This window comes from Tubulanus polymorphus, chromosome 6, assembly GCF_964204645.1.
Source record: "Tubulanus polymorphus chromosome 6, tnTubPoly1.2, whole genome shotgun sequence".
In the NCBI taxonomy this organism is placed as follows: domain Eukaryota; kingdom Metazoa; phylum Nemertea; class Palaeonemertea; order Tubulaniformes; family Tubulanidae; genus Tubulanus; species Tubulanus polymorphus.
The window spans coordinates 8,840,176-8,857,366 of NC_134030.1; the positions used below are offsets into that span (position 1 = coordinate 8,840,176).

Below are 17,191 nucleotides of genomic sequence, written 5' to 3' on the forward strand. Positions count from 1 at the left end.
TTTTGACGAGTAGTTGATCTCAAGCTGGGTTTTTTCTCATAGTTGATATTTAGCTGCAATAATTAAAAGAAGATATCCTGTAATGACAAAATATTTCAATAAGAATTAATCGTAATAATTTCATGTATATCAAGTTACCTTTTATGATTGCTTGGTTCGTTATCGGTGTGGATCATCTAAAGTTGGTGGGTTAATGAGTTCGATCCTAGTTGGCTGTGCGATCTTCAAGTTGGTTGATTTTTTACGAATAGTTGTTCTCAAACTGGGTTTTTTTCGCATAGTTGAAATTTAGCTGCAAAGATTAAAAGAAGATATCCTGTAATGACCAAATATTTCAATAAGAATTAATCGTAATGATTTCATGTATATCAAGTTACCTTTTATGATTGCTGGGTTCGTTATCAGCAATTATCTTATAAGTTGGTTGGTTAATGAGTTCGATTCTGTTGGCCTCATCTGTTCGCTGTTCCAGTTGGTCGATTTTGGACGAGTAGCTGATCTCAAGCTGGGTTTCTTCTTATAGATGAAATTAAGCTGCAATGATTAAAAGAAGATATCCTGTAATGACAAAATATTTCAATAAGAATTAATCGTAATAATTTCATGTATATCAAGTTACCTTTTATGATTGCTGGGTTCGTTATCGGCAATTATCTTATTAGTTGGTTGGTAAATGAGTTCGATTCTGTTGGCCTCATCTGTTCGCTGTTCCAGTTGGTCAATTTTGGACGAGTAGCTGATCACAAGCTGGGTTTCTTCTTATAGTTGAAATTTAGCTGCAATGATTAAACGAAGATATCCTGTAATGACCAAATATTATATTATCTTAATAATTTCATGTATATTAACTTACCTTTTATGATTGCTGGTTTCATTATCGGCGATTATCTTATTAGTTGATTTGTTAATGAGTTCGATTCTAGTTGCCTGTGCACTGTTCAAGTTGGTTGATTTTTTACGAGTAGTTGTTCTCAAACTGGGTTTTTTCTCATAGTTGAAATTTAGCTGCAATGATCAAAAGAAGATATCCTTTCATGACAAAATATTTCAATAAGAATTAATCGCAATAATTTCATGTATGTCAAGTTACCTTTTATGATTGCTTGGTTCGTTATCGGTGTGGATCATCTAAAGTTTGTGCGTTAATGAGTTCGATTCTGTTAGGCTCATCTGTACGCTGTTCAAGTTGGTCGATTTTGGCCAAGTAGTTGTTCTCAAGCTGGGTTTTTTCTCATAGTTGAAATTTAGCTGCAATGATCAAAAGAAGATATCCTTTAATGACAAAATATTTCAATAAGAATTAATCATAATAATTCCATGTATATCAAATTACCTTTTATGATTGCTGGTTTCATTATTGGCGATTATCTTATTAGTTGATTGGTTAATGAGTTAGATCCTAGTTGGCTGTGCGTCATTCAAGTTGGTCGATTTTTTACGAATAGTTGTTCTCAAACTGGGTTTTTTTCGCATAGTTGAAATTTAGCTGCAAAGATTAAAAGAAGATATCCTGTAATGACCAAATATTTCAATAAGAATTAATCGTAATAATTTCATGTATATCAAGTTACCTTTTATGATTGCTGGGTTCGTTATCAGCAATTATCTTATAAGTTGGTTGGTTAATGAGTTCGATTCTGTTGGCCACATCTGTTCGCTGTTCCAGTTGGTCGATTTTGGACGAGTAGCTGATCTCAAGCTGGGTTTCTTCTTATAGATGAAATTAAGCTGCAATGATTAAAAGAAGATATCCTGTAATGACCAAATATTTCAATAAGAATTAATCGTAATAATTTCATGTATATCAAGTTACCTTTTATGATTGCTGGGTTCGTTATCGGCAATTATCTTATTAGTTGGTTGGTAAATGAGTTCGATTCTGTTGGCCTCATCTGTTCGCTGTTCCAGTTGGTCAATTTTGGACGAGTAGCTGATCTCAAGCTGGGTTTCTTCTTATAGTTGAAATTTAGCTGCAATGATTAAACGAAGATATCCTGTAATGACCAAATATTATATTATCTTAATAATTTCATGTATATTAACTTACCTTTTATGATTGCTGGTTTCTTTATCGGCGATTATCTTATTAGTTGATTAGTTAATGAGTTCGATTCTAGTTGCCTGTGCACTGTTCAAGTTGGTTGATTTTTTACGAGTAGTTGTTCTCAAACTGGTTTTTTTCTCATAGTTGAAATTTAGCTGCAATGATCAAAAGAAGATATCCTTTCATGACAAAATATTTCAATAAGAATTAATCACAATTATTTCATGTATGTCAAGTTACCTTTTATGATTGCTTGGTTCGTTATTGGTGTGGATCATCTAAAGTTTGTGCGTTAATGAGTTCGATTCTGTTGGGCTCATCTGTACGCTGTTCAAGTTGGTCGATTTTGGCCAAGTAGTTGTTCTCAAGCTGGGTTTTTTCTCATAGTTGAAATTTAGCTGCAATGATCAAAAGAAGATATCCTTTAATGACAAAATATTTCAATAAGAATTAATCATAATAATTCCATGTATATCGTTATCGGTGTGGATCATCTAAAGTTTGTGCGTTAATGAGTTAGATTCTGTTGGGCTCATCTGTACGCTGTTCAAGTTGGTCGATTTTGGCCAAGTAGTTGTTCTCAAGCTGGGTTTTTTCTCATAGTTGAAATTTAGCTGCAATGATCAAAAGAAGATATCCTTTAATGACAAAATATTTCAATAAGAATTAATCATAATAATTCCATGTATATCAAATTACCTTTTATGATTGCTGGTTTCATTATCGGCGATTATCTTATTAGTTGATTGGTTAATGAGTTAGATCCTAGTTGGCTGTGCGTCATTCAAGTTGGTCGATTTTTGACGATTAGTTGTTCTCAAACTGGGTTTTTTCGCATAGTTGAAATTTAGCTGCAATGATTAAAAGAAGATATTCTGTAATGACAAAATATTTCAATAAGAATTAATCATAATAATTTCATGTATATCAAGTTACCTTTTATGATTGCTGGGTTCGTTATCGGCAATTATCTTATTAGTTGGTTGGTAAATGAGTTCGATTCTGTTGGCCTCATCTGTTCGCTGTTCCAGTTGGTCAATTTTGGATGAGTAGCTGATCACAAGCTGGGTTTCTTCTTATAGTTGAAATTTAGCTGCAATGATTAAACGAAGATATCCTGTAATGACCAAATATTATATTATCTTAATAATTTCATGTATATTAACTTACCTTTTATGATTGCTGGTTTCATTATTGGCGATTATCTTATTAGTTGATTGGTTAATGAGTTCGATTCTAGTTGCCTGTGCACTGTTCAAGTTGGTTGATTTTTTACGAGTAGTTGTTCTCAAACTGGGTTTTTTCTCATAGTTGAAATTTAGCTGCAATGATCAAAAGAAGATATCCTTTCATGACAAAATATTTCAATAAGAATTAATCGCAATAATTTCATGTATGTCAAGTTACCTTTTATGATTGCTTGGTTCGTTATCGGTGTGGATCATCTAAAGTTTGTGCGTTAATGAGTTAGATTCTGTTGGGCTCATCTGTACGCTGTTCAAGTTGGTCGATTTTGGCCAAGTAGTTGTTCTCAAGCTGGGTTTTTTCTCATAGTTGAAATTTAGCTGCAATGATCAAAAGAAGATATCCTTTAATGACAAAATATTTCAATAAGAATTAATCATAATAATTCCATGTATATCAAATTACCTTTTATGATTGCTGGTTTCATTATTGGCGATTATCTTATTAGTTGATTGGTTAATGAGTTAGATCCTAGTTGGCTGTGCGTCATTCAAGTTGGTCGATTTTTGACGAGTAGTTGTTCTCAAACTGGTTTTTTTCGCATAGTTGAAATTTAGCTGCAATGATTAAAAGAAGATATTCTGTAATGACAAAATATTTCAATAAGAATTAATCATAATAATTTCATGTATATCAAGTTACCTTTTATGATTGCTGGGTTCGTTATCGGCAATTATCTTATTAGTTGGTTGGTAAATGAGTTCGATTCTGCTGGCCTCATCTGTTTGCTGTTCAGTTGGTCGATTTTGGAGGAGTAGCTGATCTCAAGCTGGGTTTCTTCTTATAGGTGAAATTTAGCTGCAATGATTAAAAGAAGATATCCTGTAATGACAAAACATTTCAATAAGAATTAATTGTAATAATTTCATGTATATCAAGTTACCTTTTATGATTGCTGGGTTCGTTATCGGCAATTATCTTATTAGTTGGTTGGTAAATGAGTTCGATTCTGTTGGCCTCATCTGTTCGCTGTTCCAGTTGGTCGATTTTGGACGAGTAGCTGATCTCAAGCTGGGTTTCTTCTTATAGATGAAATTAAGCTGCAATGATTAAAAGAAGATATCCTGTAATGACCAAATATTTCAATAAGAATTAATCGTAATAATTTCATGTATATCAAGTTACCTTTTATGATTGCTTGGTGCGTTATCGGCAATTATCTTATTAGTTTGTTGGTCAATGAGTTCGATTCTGTTGGCCTCATCTGTTCGCTGTTCCAGTTGGTCAATTTTGGACGAGTAGCTGATCTCAAGCTGGGTTTCTTCTTATAGTTGAAATTTAGCTGCAATGATTAAACGAAGATATCCTGTAATGACCAAATATTATATTATCGTAATAATTTCATGTATATCAAGTTACCTTTTATGATTGCTGGGTTCGTTATCGGTGCGGATCATCTAAAGTTGGTGGGTTAATGAGTTCGATTCTGTTGGCCTCATCTGTGCACTGTTCAAGTTGGTCGATTTTGGACTAGTAGTTGATCTCAAGCTGGGTTTTTTCGCATAGTTGAAATTTAGCTGCAATGATTAAAAGAAGATATCCTGTAATGTCCAAATATTTCAATACGAATTAATTGTAATAATTCCATGTATATCAAGTTACCTTTTATGATTGCTGGTTTCGTTATCGGCGATTATGTTATTAGTTGGTTGGTAAATGAGTTTAATTCTGTTCGCTGTGCGCTGTTCAAGTTGGTCGATTTGGACGAGTAGTTGATCTCAAGCTTGGTTCTTCTTGATAGCTGAAATTTAGCTGCAATAAAAAATATATCCTGTAATGAAAAAATATTTCATTTAGAATTTTTATAATCATTTCCATGAGAATAAACTTACATTTCAAAATTGCTGGATGCGGTGCTCCCTGATGCTAGAAAATAGTTTGAAGGAGAGGGGTTAGTAAAAGACAGCTATTAGCAAGAGGAATAAGACCTAAGTTTAGGATATCCTGTCAGGATAAGGCTCTCAATCTGACATACACAGTGAAATTGAAATATTCTCCCTTCCAAATTCAGGAATTTATTTGTGCATGTACAGATTTGTTTTATCTCCCTTCGATCGGAAGTAAATCTGCGTGAAATGATTTTGGCAATATGTATCAAAACTAATACAGCTGTAAGAAGAATCAGCTACATTTTAAATGTCCATGGACCTGAATGAAAAACAATTTCACATAACATATTGAATTTACCTTAATCGTAGATATCTTATAGTAATATATTAATGAGTTTTCACCTTTGATTCTAATTGTCAGTTAAACAATATCTATTATGCGTAACTTGACACACAGTATGGCTTTTAGATGAATCAGTTAGGTGTAGGTAGATTTTGGCTATTGTGAAGAACATGATTAGTTGCCATAAGCACGGCAGTTGGAGATGTAAATACTGATCAGTCGATGAGACTGATTCAGATGTGCTCATACATATATCAGCTATATTTAAATTTTCAGTTTTACGACATTTATATTATGGACATGTATTACATACCGTATAAATAATTTTTGATCTTAGAAATATTGAATTCATCTTAATTGTGGATCTAAGCCATTGGTTAATGAGCAATTTTTCCTAGCTATATATGACAATTTTCAGTTAAACAATAATCATAGCGCATAACAAGGCACAGAGTATGGCTCTGTGGAATGATTTGAATCAATGAAAGCTTCTTTTACTCTAGATTTATCAAAGTGCTGAGACCTAATCACGGTTTCTAAAAGACCTGCAGTCCATAGTTATCCCCATATATATATTACACCAGATCTCGATAGAGCCCTAGACAATATTTTATACATCTTTCCCCCAGAAATTCATTAATGCAATGGGTAAAGCAGCATATAATATATACTGTAAAGTGCCTGAATGTTTATAAATGTATCAATATACTATTTGTAAAAAAATCTATTAACTGACGATAAAGTTTAATTGATATATATCTTTACAGGTAAAGCCAGCCTACATGTATACGGGGCCCTAAAATATCTACACCCGAAGAGTTTCTCGTCAAACATTATAAGATATTGAATGATTGCTAATATCTAAGCGATTGGTTAATTAGTAAATTGTCCTATCTATATCTTGATTGTCAGTTAAACAAGCTTTATGAGGCCTGAAATATCTACGGTACATTTGAAAAATTTCACATTAGATATTGAATTTAGCTTAAGTGTACAAATCTTTTAATCAATAACTGACCAATCTACATTTTTATTATCAGACCAAAGAATATTCAAGGGACCTCACTCAATCATTTCGTCTGATATTGTAAATATTCAAGCAATCATTGCCCTAACTATATTTCAATTTACTTTTAACAATATGCCGGCCATAGAGCTTCAATAAAGTAGTGCGGAGATGGTTAGCTTGACCAGCATCTCTATCCTCACCAGTGCCTATGCATTCTACCCCAGATATGAAAAATCAACTTAGCTTTATGTATGTATGCATTCCTGTTGCCATGCAGGATGAGACTGCCAGGTTTGGTTGCGGCAGGACTTTCGGTGTTTGGTTCATTCAACGTGGAGTCTTTTGTGGGCACTTCTAGTGGGTAGATTTTAGATTGGCCTTTCCAGATAAACCTGAAATGAGTAAAAGAACGATATTCTGTAGTTACACAATCCTTTCTGAATCATACATCGTAATTTACACATGTATCAACTTAACTTTCAATATTGCTGAGTTCAGTGTTCTTTTTTCGCCATCTTCTGTAGTCGCCTTCAGCATCTTCTTCTTGATCTAGGGAGTCCTGAAATGAAAAAAAAGATACGAGCGATGAAAACCTGGTACGGAACAAAACTAATGTCCGAAAGCTTTTCAGCTCTCCGTCGCCGGTCACATACCGAGAACACCAGACAAAGAGCCAGCCAGGAATATACTGCCCTCTACACGCCCTCACACAGAACACGAAAACCAGGATGACGACGCCTTACTTTCACCATTTACCGACAGGGTGTGCCGGGTGACGTCAGTAACTGACAAACCTATCAAATTACCCAAGCCAAAAATAGGGCAGCGCAACTGGATTGCCCGCACTAGCACTCAAAGGAAGACAAGACTTAGCCCTGCCCGAAGCAACCCACGCGGAATCAATGAATACTAACACTCAAAGGAAGACAGGAAAATTAATCCCTGCCCGAAGCAATCCCTTAAAAGGAATCAATGAATGCCAGCACGCAAGCGATCCCGCAGTGAATCAATGAATCCTAGCACGCAAAGGAAGACAGGGAAATTAATCCCTGCCCGAAGCAATCCCTTAAAAGGAATCAATGAATGCTAGAACGCAAAGGAAGACAAGACTAAATCTTTGCCCGAAGCAATTCCTGAAAAGGAATCAATGAATACTAGTAGACAGTCCAGCTTTACCACTCCATTTTTAACCTATGCAATCCGACTGACTTGCCCGTCATTGACGTCACCCAGCACACTCTGTCGATACATGGGGAGAGTGAGGCCTCGTCATCCTGGTTTTCGTGTTCCGTATGAGGGTGTGTAGAGGGCAGCCATTTCCTGACCGACTCTTTGTCTGACATCCTCGACATGTGACCGGCGAAGGAGAGCCGACACTTTGGGACATTAGTTTTGTTCCAGCAAACGTTGAAATTCGACAGAGAAATCGGCCCTGAAAAATAGAAAGGGTTAAATCCTGAAAAATAGAACGGATTAATTAACACGGAACAGCACAGGACAGCACGGAGACGAACAGTTACACATAAAACATAAAGACGTCGTTCCTCAGGAAGCAGGAACAGGAGCGGGAGCGCAGCGAAGATCGCCAGGAGGAGAATCCACGGTAGCATGTTCACAGTGTGAGTGTGCAGAGGTGAATGGCCTATGCTTGTGTACACCGTGGTCAGCCGGTGACGTATTCAATAGCGCGTATAAATGATATCAAATATCAAATATCAATTTCAAACTCTGAATAGCCGCAATTGTGTCTCTATTGTTGAATGGTTTATCATTATGAAAGATTCCACCGCCGGGTTGAATACGCGCCAGTAGCCAGCCGAACAATATAGTGGAGGAACTTTAATAAGGCCATGAAATAAATTACTTGATTCCCAACAGCTACTTCCGAATTTATTAGCCGCCGCCTGTTTTTTTTTTTCTTAAATTCTAGAATAGGTAAAAGTGCAGATCCGCACCTCCTCGTGATCGACGCAATCTACTGAATGACAGAATCAAGGCTAAAATCTAGTGAAGATATCTTAGAATTAACCAATGGAAATCGTACTGAATTGCTGATGACATTTTGAATCTGAAACAATGATAATTAATGTAATTGATTGAACCGTTTACGGGGAGAGGTGCGGATCTGCGCTTTTACCCTAGAATAATTTGTAAATCAAAATTATACCGACCTATAGTGGTCTATTTGAGTAATTGGGGGAAACCCACTAATACCATGTATTCGTCATTAATCATCATTTCATACCGTTATCACAGAATCCCGTCAATAGACAGATTTTCATTAAAAAACTCCTTGATTCAATTGAGGGGAGACTTAATTACTTGGAGCACCGATCCTCTGAAATTCTGCCAAAACACTTCATGCTTTACCACTCATAATTTGAAAAAAAACCCAAATTGTTTTCTTTGATTTTGATGCTGGATTAAACGGTACATCATCATGCAAATTTAGGAAAGTCCATATTAGAATTTCGTTTCTTGTTCCAATTTACTCTTATCCCATTATTGATTTTGGTCAAGAGTATGGCGGTATCAAATCATGTACAGGGTCAGTAATCAAGATTCAAGATAATAAGTCGAAATTCGACATTTAAGTCGAAATTGTGAAAAAATTAACTCGTATGGCATCTACTAGGGGCTTGATCCGTATTTGAAAGAAAAAAATTTTTTTTCTTTAATTTTGATACTGGACTCATTAAACGGTTCCTCATCATGTAAATTAAGGAGTCCATAAGAATTTCGCCGAATTTCGTTTCTTGTTACTAGGACTTTGGGTCAACTAGCATTACGCCGGGCTTTTTTATGGACCCTGGTGTTAAATTGAAACGACTGGCGACGTCGCCGACACCGTCAACTATTTATTGAACTATTTAGCAATTCGCGTCCGCCCCTTACTCCGGAGCCGCATCAGAAAACTCCTAATTTTGATCCTGATTTTACACTTTCCCGACGAACTGTCAAAATCTGACCTTCCTTGCAGATTTCTCCCCTAGATTTCTCGCTTCACCGACTTCTGAAAATTAATGAACGAAGCCGACTTTTCGTTTTTTAACTAGAAGCGTACGAGACGATGATGTTGAGCTGTTTGAGGCAATCCGGAGTGTCTGTAAGGGCAATGTTGGGCAGAGAAAATGCGGCCCTTTCGCAACTTGCAAAAAATATCACTGCCACCGGTAAATTTTCCAGCACTGCCTCCGTATGTAGAGATCTCGGGGACCATCATAAAGACCGTATGAGCTCATTAAAAGTGCGTGGAATTGATATAATTAGAGATCCCAGAATCAATAAGGTACGGTTGAGTAATTTGGCAATGCGTGCTTTCTTTCTTCCTCTTTTTGATATCTTGCTTCCACCAGCCGGTTTTGACCATCAAATAGGCCTAAGACAAAGTATTCCATGTGTGAGCTAAGGCAAAATTCGGTTATCAGAGTTTGTGGACTATTCAGCGGCGGATCCAGGATTCCATGGAGGGGGTGATTCCATGGAGGGGGTGCACAAATCGAAATAGGGGGTTGTTTTTTAAAATTAGACGTGCGGAGATACGTTCTGGGCACGATCAGAGTCCAGAACCAGTTCAGTCCATTCAAAATGACCAAACGAAATGAACATTGGCCAATGAAACGACATAAACGACGACATAAGCTTACGCATTTTCAGGGATTTTTCACATGCTTGTCTTCTTTCTCACGAAAAGGTCAGTCCATAAAAAATAAGCGAGGACTTGAGGGGGCTGCTATTTGTGAACTAAATGAAACCTATGTCAATTAGTCAGGACTAGGCCTATAGTCCGGAAATAGCAAACGACACAACTGAGCACAGTCCGAGTCTGATTACCAGTTGTCATTACGGTTTGGGAAACTTTACTTTCTAGCTGTTGTACAATGGCTAGAAAGTAGCCAAAGTTCCACGGTGGCCGGCATTTGCGTAGACGTAAAGACTAGACTGAACTATCTAGTCCATTCAGTTATTAGCTTCACCCAATAGTCAACTAACTGTGAAAACCAAAGTGCATGTTAAGGGGGCTTCCTTCCTGGTAGCCTAAATGGATTTGTACAAAAGTGAGAATATTTCTATTTATTAAATGTACGTTTGTTATTACAGGGGATGAACTTTTCTCTGTTGGAACGTCAGATATTGGGGATCCACGGACTCCTGCCGCCGGCCACGTTCAATCAGGACGAGCAGGTTCAACGCATCATGTACAACTATCGACGTTGCCACGATGACCTCGAGAAGTATACATTCCTGTTGTCGCTGCACGATCGAAACGAGAAACTGTTTTATCGCGTCGTTATCGAACACGTCGATGAGATGATGCCTATTATCTATACGCCTACTGTCGGGTTAGCGTGTCAGAAATACGGAGATATCTTCAGACGACCGAGGTAAATACTGACAGCCTTATGTCTGTTTCAACTTTGCTTGAGATGACGTCGGATGGCCTAGCTCGGTCAGTTTAGGTAGTACAGTCAAGCCGGATATACCGCTCACATCGGTGCAGAATGATTTTGGCGGTGTAGAGAGTATGGCGGTATATCGGGGGTGTTTTATGCATGTACATTGAGAAGACCTAGCGGTATGCGGGGCGGCGGTATATGGGAGGTCGGTATATTGAGGGTTGACTGTACATATCTGATTTAGGTTTTGATAGGACCAGGATACCCACGATCTTTGTGCGGTTTCGGATACAAATTACAATCGACAACGTAGACAGATTTTAAAAGAAATTTGGGGCAAATGGGATTTGGAAATTCACACAACCTAGGTGTTTTTACCATTTGTGACTCGGACGAGTTAGACTGTGATAGACTGATCCTGTGGCTGTACCCATCAATTTGTGGGAGGGTGATGCTCAACTCCCCAAATACTTGTCTCGTCATTGTTTACCATCTGTATTTTCAGGGGTTTGTTTATATCTATTCATGATTCTGGTCATATATTTGAATTGTTGGGAAATTGGCCCGAACACGACGTCAGGGTGAGTTCATATAGACTTCCTATTTTCATTTTAAAGATTATTTACCTGGTCATCCTTGGTACAGGTACCGGTATTTCTAAAGTACCAGGAGGAGTGGATCCACACAGCAGAAGGCTTACAAGGAAGGAGAACGTGCTCCTGTCAAACAATTCCCGTACTCGGCAATTTTTTTCGTGGCCACTTTTATTTGAAGATTTCTCTTTAATATCACAAAGTGCTTGGAAATTGTCTTGAAATACACTTAAATTTCGAAATTGTTCAGCCCCCTGTTTTGGTTTTGCTCCTTCAGTGTCTGCTGGATAGTTACCATTTTCAACGGTATGCCCATTTCGTTTGTTTGTGCTGCTATCAAAATCTGGCCCTGGATCCACCCTTTGTGGGTTGAAACTGGAATAAGGTTCATGTATTCTATCGATGCAGGCTGTTGTTGTGACCGATGGAGAACGAATTCTGGGTTTAGGTGATCTAGGAGCGTACGGTATGGGTATCCCTGTCGGTAAACTGTCTCTGTACACCGCATTAGCTGGGGTACCCCCACACCAGTGTTTACCCATTGTTTTAGACGTAGGCACTGATAACGATGTGAGTAGTAGTAGACAATAAGATCAAATAATTTTGCAAGTCCTCAAAATTTGAGATGAGAGTTATAACGATGTGAAATTGTATTATTTTTTTCAGAAACTGCTTAATGATCCTATGTATATAGGATTACCGCAGAAGAGAACTAGAGGAAAAGTCTATGATAATTTCATTGATGAATTCATGGAGGCCATTGTCAAAAGGTACATGAAAAAATTAATGAAGTCATCGTTAATCCAGTAAAAGAAAGTCAAAAACATGTATTTACTTATTTAATTGATTTTAATGTATTGATTTGTATTAGGTATGGCCAGGATACGCTAATTCAGTTTGAAGATTTTGCTAATCATAACGCATTTCGATTCTTGGAGAAATATCGCACGAAATATTGCTACTTCAATGACGATATCCAAGGTAATATATGCAACAGATAGATTATACTCATCACCTTGTTGAGATTACCTTTTGATCTTCATTCTACATCTACTTACAGGCACAGCATCCGTAGCGGTCGCAGGGGTAATAGCTAGTTTGCGTATTACAAAGAATAAACTAAAAGATCAAACATTCGTGTTTCAAGGTGCTGGAGAGGTATAGTACAACATGATAAGTTCTAAAAAATCCATTTAGTCCTGTAAACCAATTGTACGAAATTAAGAATTTTAAAAAAAAATTTCTTATAGGCGTCAATAGGAATTGCTAAGCTGTTGATACTCGCTATGGAAGATGAAGGAATTTCCGAGGCTGAAGCCCTACAGAAAATCTGGCTTGTTGACTCAAAAGGGCTCATTGTCAAAGTACGTAGAACTTTTCTAAAAAAGATTCCTTATTCGAGTATTTAGATGCGCTTAAAACTGTCATTAACATCACATCGTTGATTTCTAGGATCGGCCAGCTGGAGGCGTTAGCGGTCAAAAAGTCCTTTTCGCTAAGAATCACGAACCGTTGAACAACCTGGAAGCCATTGTGAAGTCGCTGAAACCAACTGCATTAATTGGTCAGTTCTTGCGATAATGAATAGATTTTGTGATAAGTCTATAGTGAAATGTATGCCTTCAACTCAAGCGTACTGGGAATAGAAAGGGTGGCCACTTACCTGGAAATCAGGGTGAAGTCTGTTTCTTAAAAGAAATTCAGAGAATATTCAAGGAATTTGTTTAAAAAAAAAGCTAAAATCAGGGAAAAGTCTGTGAAATCAAACAGTTTTACATATTTGACTGTGTTTATTCATTGGATTCTTATCGGATCAAGTCAGAGAAAACAACGTGCATGTCAGGGAATAGTCAGGGAAAATGCAAGTCAAATAAAAGTGGCCACCCTCATTGAGTTGCTGATACACAGTTCACTTAAAATTTATCAAAACTGACATTCACATAATCAAAATTAGCTCCAAGCCAATCTTAAGCCAGTCTTATTTTAGCGTGTTTTCATCACAGGTGCTGCTGGTACTCCTGGAGTGTTTACCGAGACGATACTCCGTGATATGGCTTCATTCAATGACAGACCTATTATATTCGCATTGAGTAATCCGACGAGTATGTCCGAGTGTTCAGCTGAGGAAGCGTACAAGTTTACCAATGTAATTTCACCTTAAACTCATCTTTTTCCATGTTTTTGTAGCTATTATGTTTAGGCCATGTACTTAGTATAAGAAAATCTGTCACATTTTTCGTTCATTTCGATGAAAGTTTGAGAAATATTGTTTAAAAAAAGAAAATTCTTGTGATAACTGTTCAAACGTTTTTGCGTTGTAGGGAAATTGTGTGTTCGCTAGTGGTTCCCCGTTCTTACCGGTGCAAATGGGTGAGCAGACTTTCGTCCCCGGACAAGGGAATAACGCGTACATTTTCCCGGGTGTAGCGCTTGGTTCAATGCTGTGCGGAGTTCGTCATATCACCGACCATTTCTTTTTGATTGCCGCCAAGGTCAGTGTTCAAGACATAGTTAATAATAGATAGATGTGCCCTTCCGTGAACATGAATATTCTAAACGTCTATATTCATTGATTACACAGTGTAGTTCTTTGTATTTTGGTAGTGCATCTGTTAACTGAATAGGATGCCAAATGAAGTCATCATCCCTGTCTTTCCATAACATCATGGCATCCTCAAGTTTATGTTGAAACTCAAGCCATGCGGCACGATAGTAGATACATGATTGAGGAATCCCCACTATTTTCTGCCAGATATTTACTTCCTTCAACATAGTCCACACATTCTGATTATTTCATCTCCAGTCCTTAGAATTGGCAGCAGTGTGGTCCGCCATTGGCAAAAATTGATTGTGTAATAAATGAAATTGATTGTATAATAAATAGGGTTATTAAAAAAACATTAATTTTGCACTTTGCAGGTAATTTATTCATAGGATGAGGAAAATACATGAAACATTTGGTTAGATATTGCCACTAATTATTATAACCGTATGTTTCACTTTAGGCGGTCGCAGATTTGGTGACGGATGAACATTTAGACGAAGGTCGTGTGTACCCTCCGCTGTCTCAGATTAGAGAAATCTCGGCTCAGATCGCGACGAAGGTCGCCGAGTTCGCGTACGCAGAGGGCTTAGCCGCCACTTACCCCGAACCGAAGGATAAATCACGTTTGATACGCAGTCAAGTGTACACTACCGATTACGATAAATTCCTACCGGAGATCTACGAATGGCCGATCAAAACCGGAGGCTCCAAGGTTTAAATTTTTCCTCCTCCAACGCTCCACTCATTAATGAAAGTCATCGTGTCAGAAAAATCGTGTCTTGTTTTTGCCTACGTTGGTTCTATGTCTCAGTAATGTTTGAAACCGAGGTGAATCAGAATGTATAAAGCGTTGTTAACAGAGAAACCATGAAGATTATATTCAAAGATTTGTCCTTTATTTACCATTGTGGATCGCAGCTATCGAAAAACCAAAAAGATGTATAAGTATATTCGATGGTTATAATTGATTAGTGAACTAGAAATTATCGTACAGATGATGCTTTTTGATTATGATCATTCCAATCTATGATAAACGACTATATTAGATCAATTAGTAAATAGGTTTGGGATAATTAGTAATTGTCTAAAGCGATTGGTATTAATTTATATCATATTATGTAGCATGTTTGTTATTCTTACTCGTTATGAGATGACATTTTTTTATAATTTTGTTATAGTTATCGGTAGATTTTCTCACTAACCTAACGACATATATATACGATGATATACCAGATACCAATATTGTTACGATTGTTAGAAGCATCGATATTTTATATATTTTATCATTTTCATCCAATGTGTCAAATTACTTTTTTCAGTCAGTGTCCAAGTCAAAGAACTAACTGACATTTATTTGTTTCAAGTATGATATACGTGTATTTGAATTCTATGTTCGTTTTGTCATTCTACAAAGGAGATTTACCCACTACATGTATTAGCGAATCAAAATGATTTTATTGCTCCTTTCAAACAGCTAACAAGGTGCTTTCCGGCTGACAAGGAAAATGGAGGAAATAACCTTGCTGAATTACCTTTGCTAGTGAGCATTTGTGGAGGAAAATTAACAGATCTCAAATCGATCAATACTTTTTGCGTTAAAATTACACGTATCATTCACCATTGTTTTGTGAGATATATCAAAGAAATATTATAGTATACCAGTTATTGATGTTGATGTATCTGTATGTGTGTTACTGGTGCTATGTTGTTTTTTCTGTGTGATAAATATTGCTAATCAAAAAGCTACTTGTACAAAAAGACTTTATCGAACTTGCATGACATACGGTTTGCAAATCATCGGCTTGAAATCGATATTATGCGTTTTAATGAGATATTATTCGTTGTAATGGCAACATAGCAGCCATTGTATAATCAAAGAAGTAGTTAGTCTCGTTATAGCTTAGCTAGCTTATAACTTAGCTTATTTGTTATCGGGTAGGTCAGAATATCAGTAGAAAATCGTTAGTACGACTACGTGTAGCATATTTTCTATTTTCATGTTCATCTTTTTGATCTTAAAATAGGGATTATCCCTCTTCTCTATTTGATTGGTATAGATTTCGATTGATTTACTTTTGATTTACAAACTCGCCACACCTGCCGAAATCGAAACAGGAGTTTGATTTTGGAATTGGAAATCGAATTGCAGATACCGGTATAGTTGTGTGATCGACAGTCAAATTTACAGAATTTTTCGTTTAAATCGAAGTATATACTTAGAAATTTTGGTCCTGGCCCTCGAAGCATTTCGTCATGTTCTAGTTGTATTTCTATAGTGCAATGCATTGCAGTAGATCATCCATTGCTTATGCTATTCGATGGACTGTAGATTGCATGCTTATTCTACTTAATGTTATGTAATGATTATATATAAAAGATTTGCATCCCCTTCCAGTAGTTGGCTGTGTTTTCTGCTACTAGTCTCCGTTATTAGATTGCATTTATTGGAAATCAGTTACATAGTAGAATAGCCCATACACTCTCGCGTATGGAGAATAGATGATAAGTTTAAAACCCACTATATACAAAATGATTAAAAGCGAATTTTATTCATCAAAAAATAAAATCAAAAGAGGGGTCATTCATTTATTACGTGCGCATTAGGAGAGGCGGGAGGGGTCAGTGCAATTGCGTACTCCAATGCTTAATGTATATGAAAAAATGGCCGATTTTGTGTACAGAGGGGGAGGGGGGTTGAAAAATTCAAATTTTATGCGTACGTAATAAATGAGTGATCCCAAACGATGGTCTCTAGTAAGAGTTCGAAACGTTGTGTCTTTCGATTTTAATTTTTGATGAATAAATTTTACTTTTCAACTTTGTATATGGTGGATTTTAAACTTATCAGTTACATATTTGTAGAATATATTTAAAACTTTGTAGTTAGGGTATTCTGATAGAAATGGTTTAGCGACAATCACTTTTTGGCATCATTGAAACAGTTTTCGCGTAACATATCAGATTAAATCAAATATATATTTTTTGAGGGCAACATCCGGATGGTGTACCCTGTGCACGGATCTGAAAATGTATGTATATCTGAAAACCCTTAGCTAATTTTATGCTTTTTCCTAATCTAAGAGAATTTTATCTAAGATTATACTGTTGTTAACCACATTTTTCGTTGCAGTTCAATTTATGTACCGTACTAATAGTATTTATTTCTTTGTTATTTATTCAGAATTT

General features: G+C 36.6%; 1 protein-coding gene and 3 long non-coding RNA genes across 4 annotated transcripts; 1 reads left to right on the forward strand and 3 right to left on the reverse strand.

Annotated features, from left to right (window-relative positions):
• Positions 1-1,198: 1,198 nt before the first annotated feature.
• LOC141907465 (uncharacterized) lies at positions 1,199-1,975 on the reverse strand. The gene is made up of 4 exons (XR_012619493.1): positions 1,814-1,975; positions 1,572-1,728; positions 1,334-1,486; positions 1,199-1,248 (listed from the first exon to the last, which is right to left on the reverse strand). It is a non-coding gene; the product is annotated as an uncharacterized LOC141907465 (long non-coding RNA).
• A 796-nt stretch (positions 1,976-2,771) lies between these two features.
• On the reverse strand, positions 2,772-3,289 carry LOC141907467 (uncharacterized). The gene is made up of 3 exons (XR_012619495.1): positions 3,215-3,289; positions 2,981-3,137; positions 2,772-2,895 (listed from the first exon to the last, which is right to left on the reverse strand). It is a non-coding gene; the product is annotated as an uncharacterized LOC141907467 (long non-coding RNA).
• A 193-nt stretch (positions 3,290-3,482) lies between these two features.
• Positions 3,483-4,273, reverse strand: LOC141907466 (uncharacterized). Its single transcript, XR_012619494.1, has 4 exons — positions 4,173-4,273; positions 3,932-4,087; positions 3,695-3,846; positions 3,483-3,609 (listed from the first exon to the last, which is right to left on the reverse strand). It is a non-coding gene; the product is annotated as an uncharacterized LOC141907466 (long non-coding RNA).
• Positions 4,274-9,426: 5,153 nt separating this feature from the next.
• LOC141907024 (NADP-dependent malic enzyme-like) lies at positions 9,427-17,154 on the forward strand. The gene is made up of 12 exons (XM_074796562.1): positions 9,427-9,759; positions 10,572-10,855; positions 11,373-11,448; positions 11,869-12,030; positions 12,127-12,230; positions 12,332-12,441; positions 12,521-12,618; positions 12,711-12,824; positions 12,913-13,024; positions 13,464-13,606; positions 13,782-13,952; positions 14,466-17,154. The coding sequence occupies exons 1-12, from the start codon at positions 9,541-9,543 to the stop codon at positions 14,721-14,723; spliced, it is 1,851 nt and encodes a 616-aa protein (XP_074652663.1). The 5' UTR covers positions 9,427-9,540; the 3' UTR covers positions 14,724-17,154.
• The last annotated feature ends 37 nt before the right edge of the window (positions 17,155-17,191 follow it).

Excerpts from the sequence above, each read along its gene's own strand:
- LOC141907024 (XM_074796562.1), top strand. The coding sequence starts at position 9,541 with ATGATGTTGAGCTGTTTGAGGCAATCCGGAGTGTCTGTAAGGGCAATG. Across the intron at positions 9,760-10,571 it reads GAGATCCCAGAATCAATAAG|GGGATGAACTTTTCTCTGTT; the intron begins GTACGGTTGAGT and ends TTGTTATTACAG. Across the intron at positions 12,825-12,912 it reads CAAAAGGGCTCATTGTCAAA|GATCGGCCAGCTGGAGGCGT; the intron begins GTACGTAGAACT and ends GTTGATTTCTAG.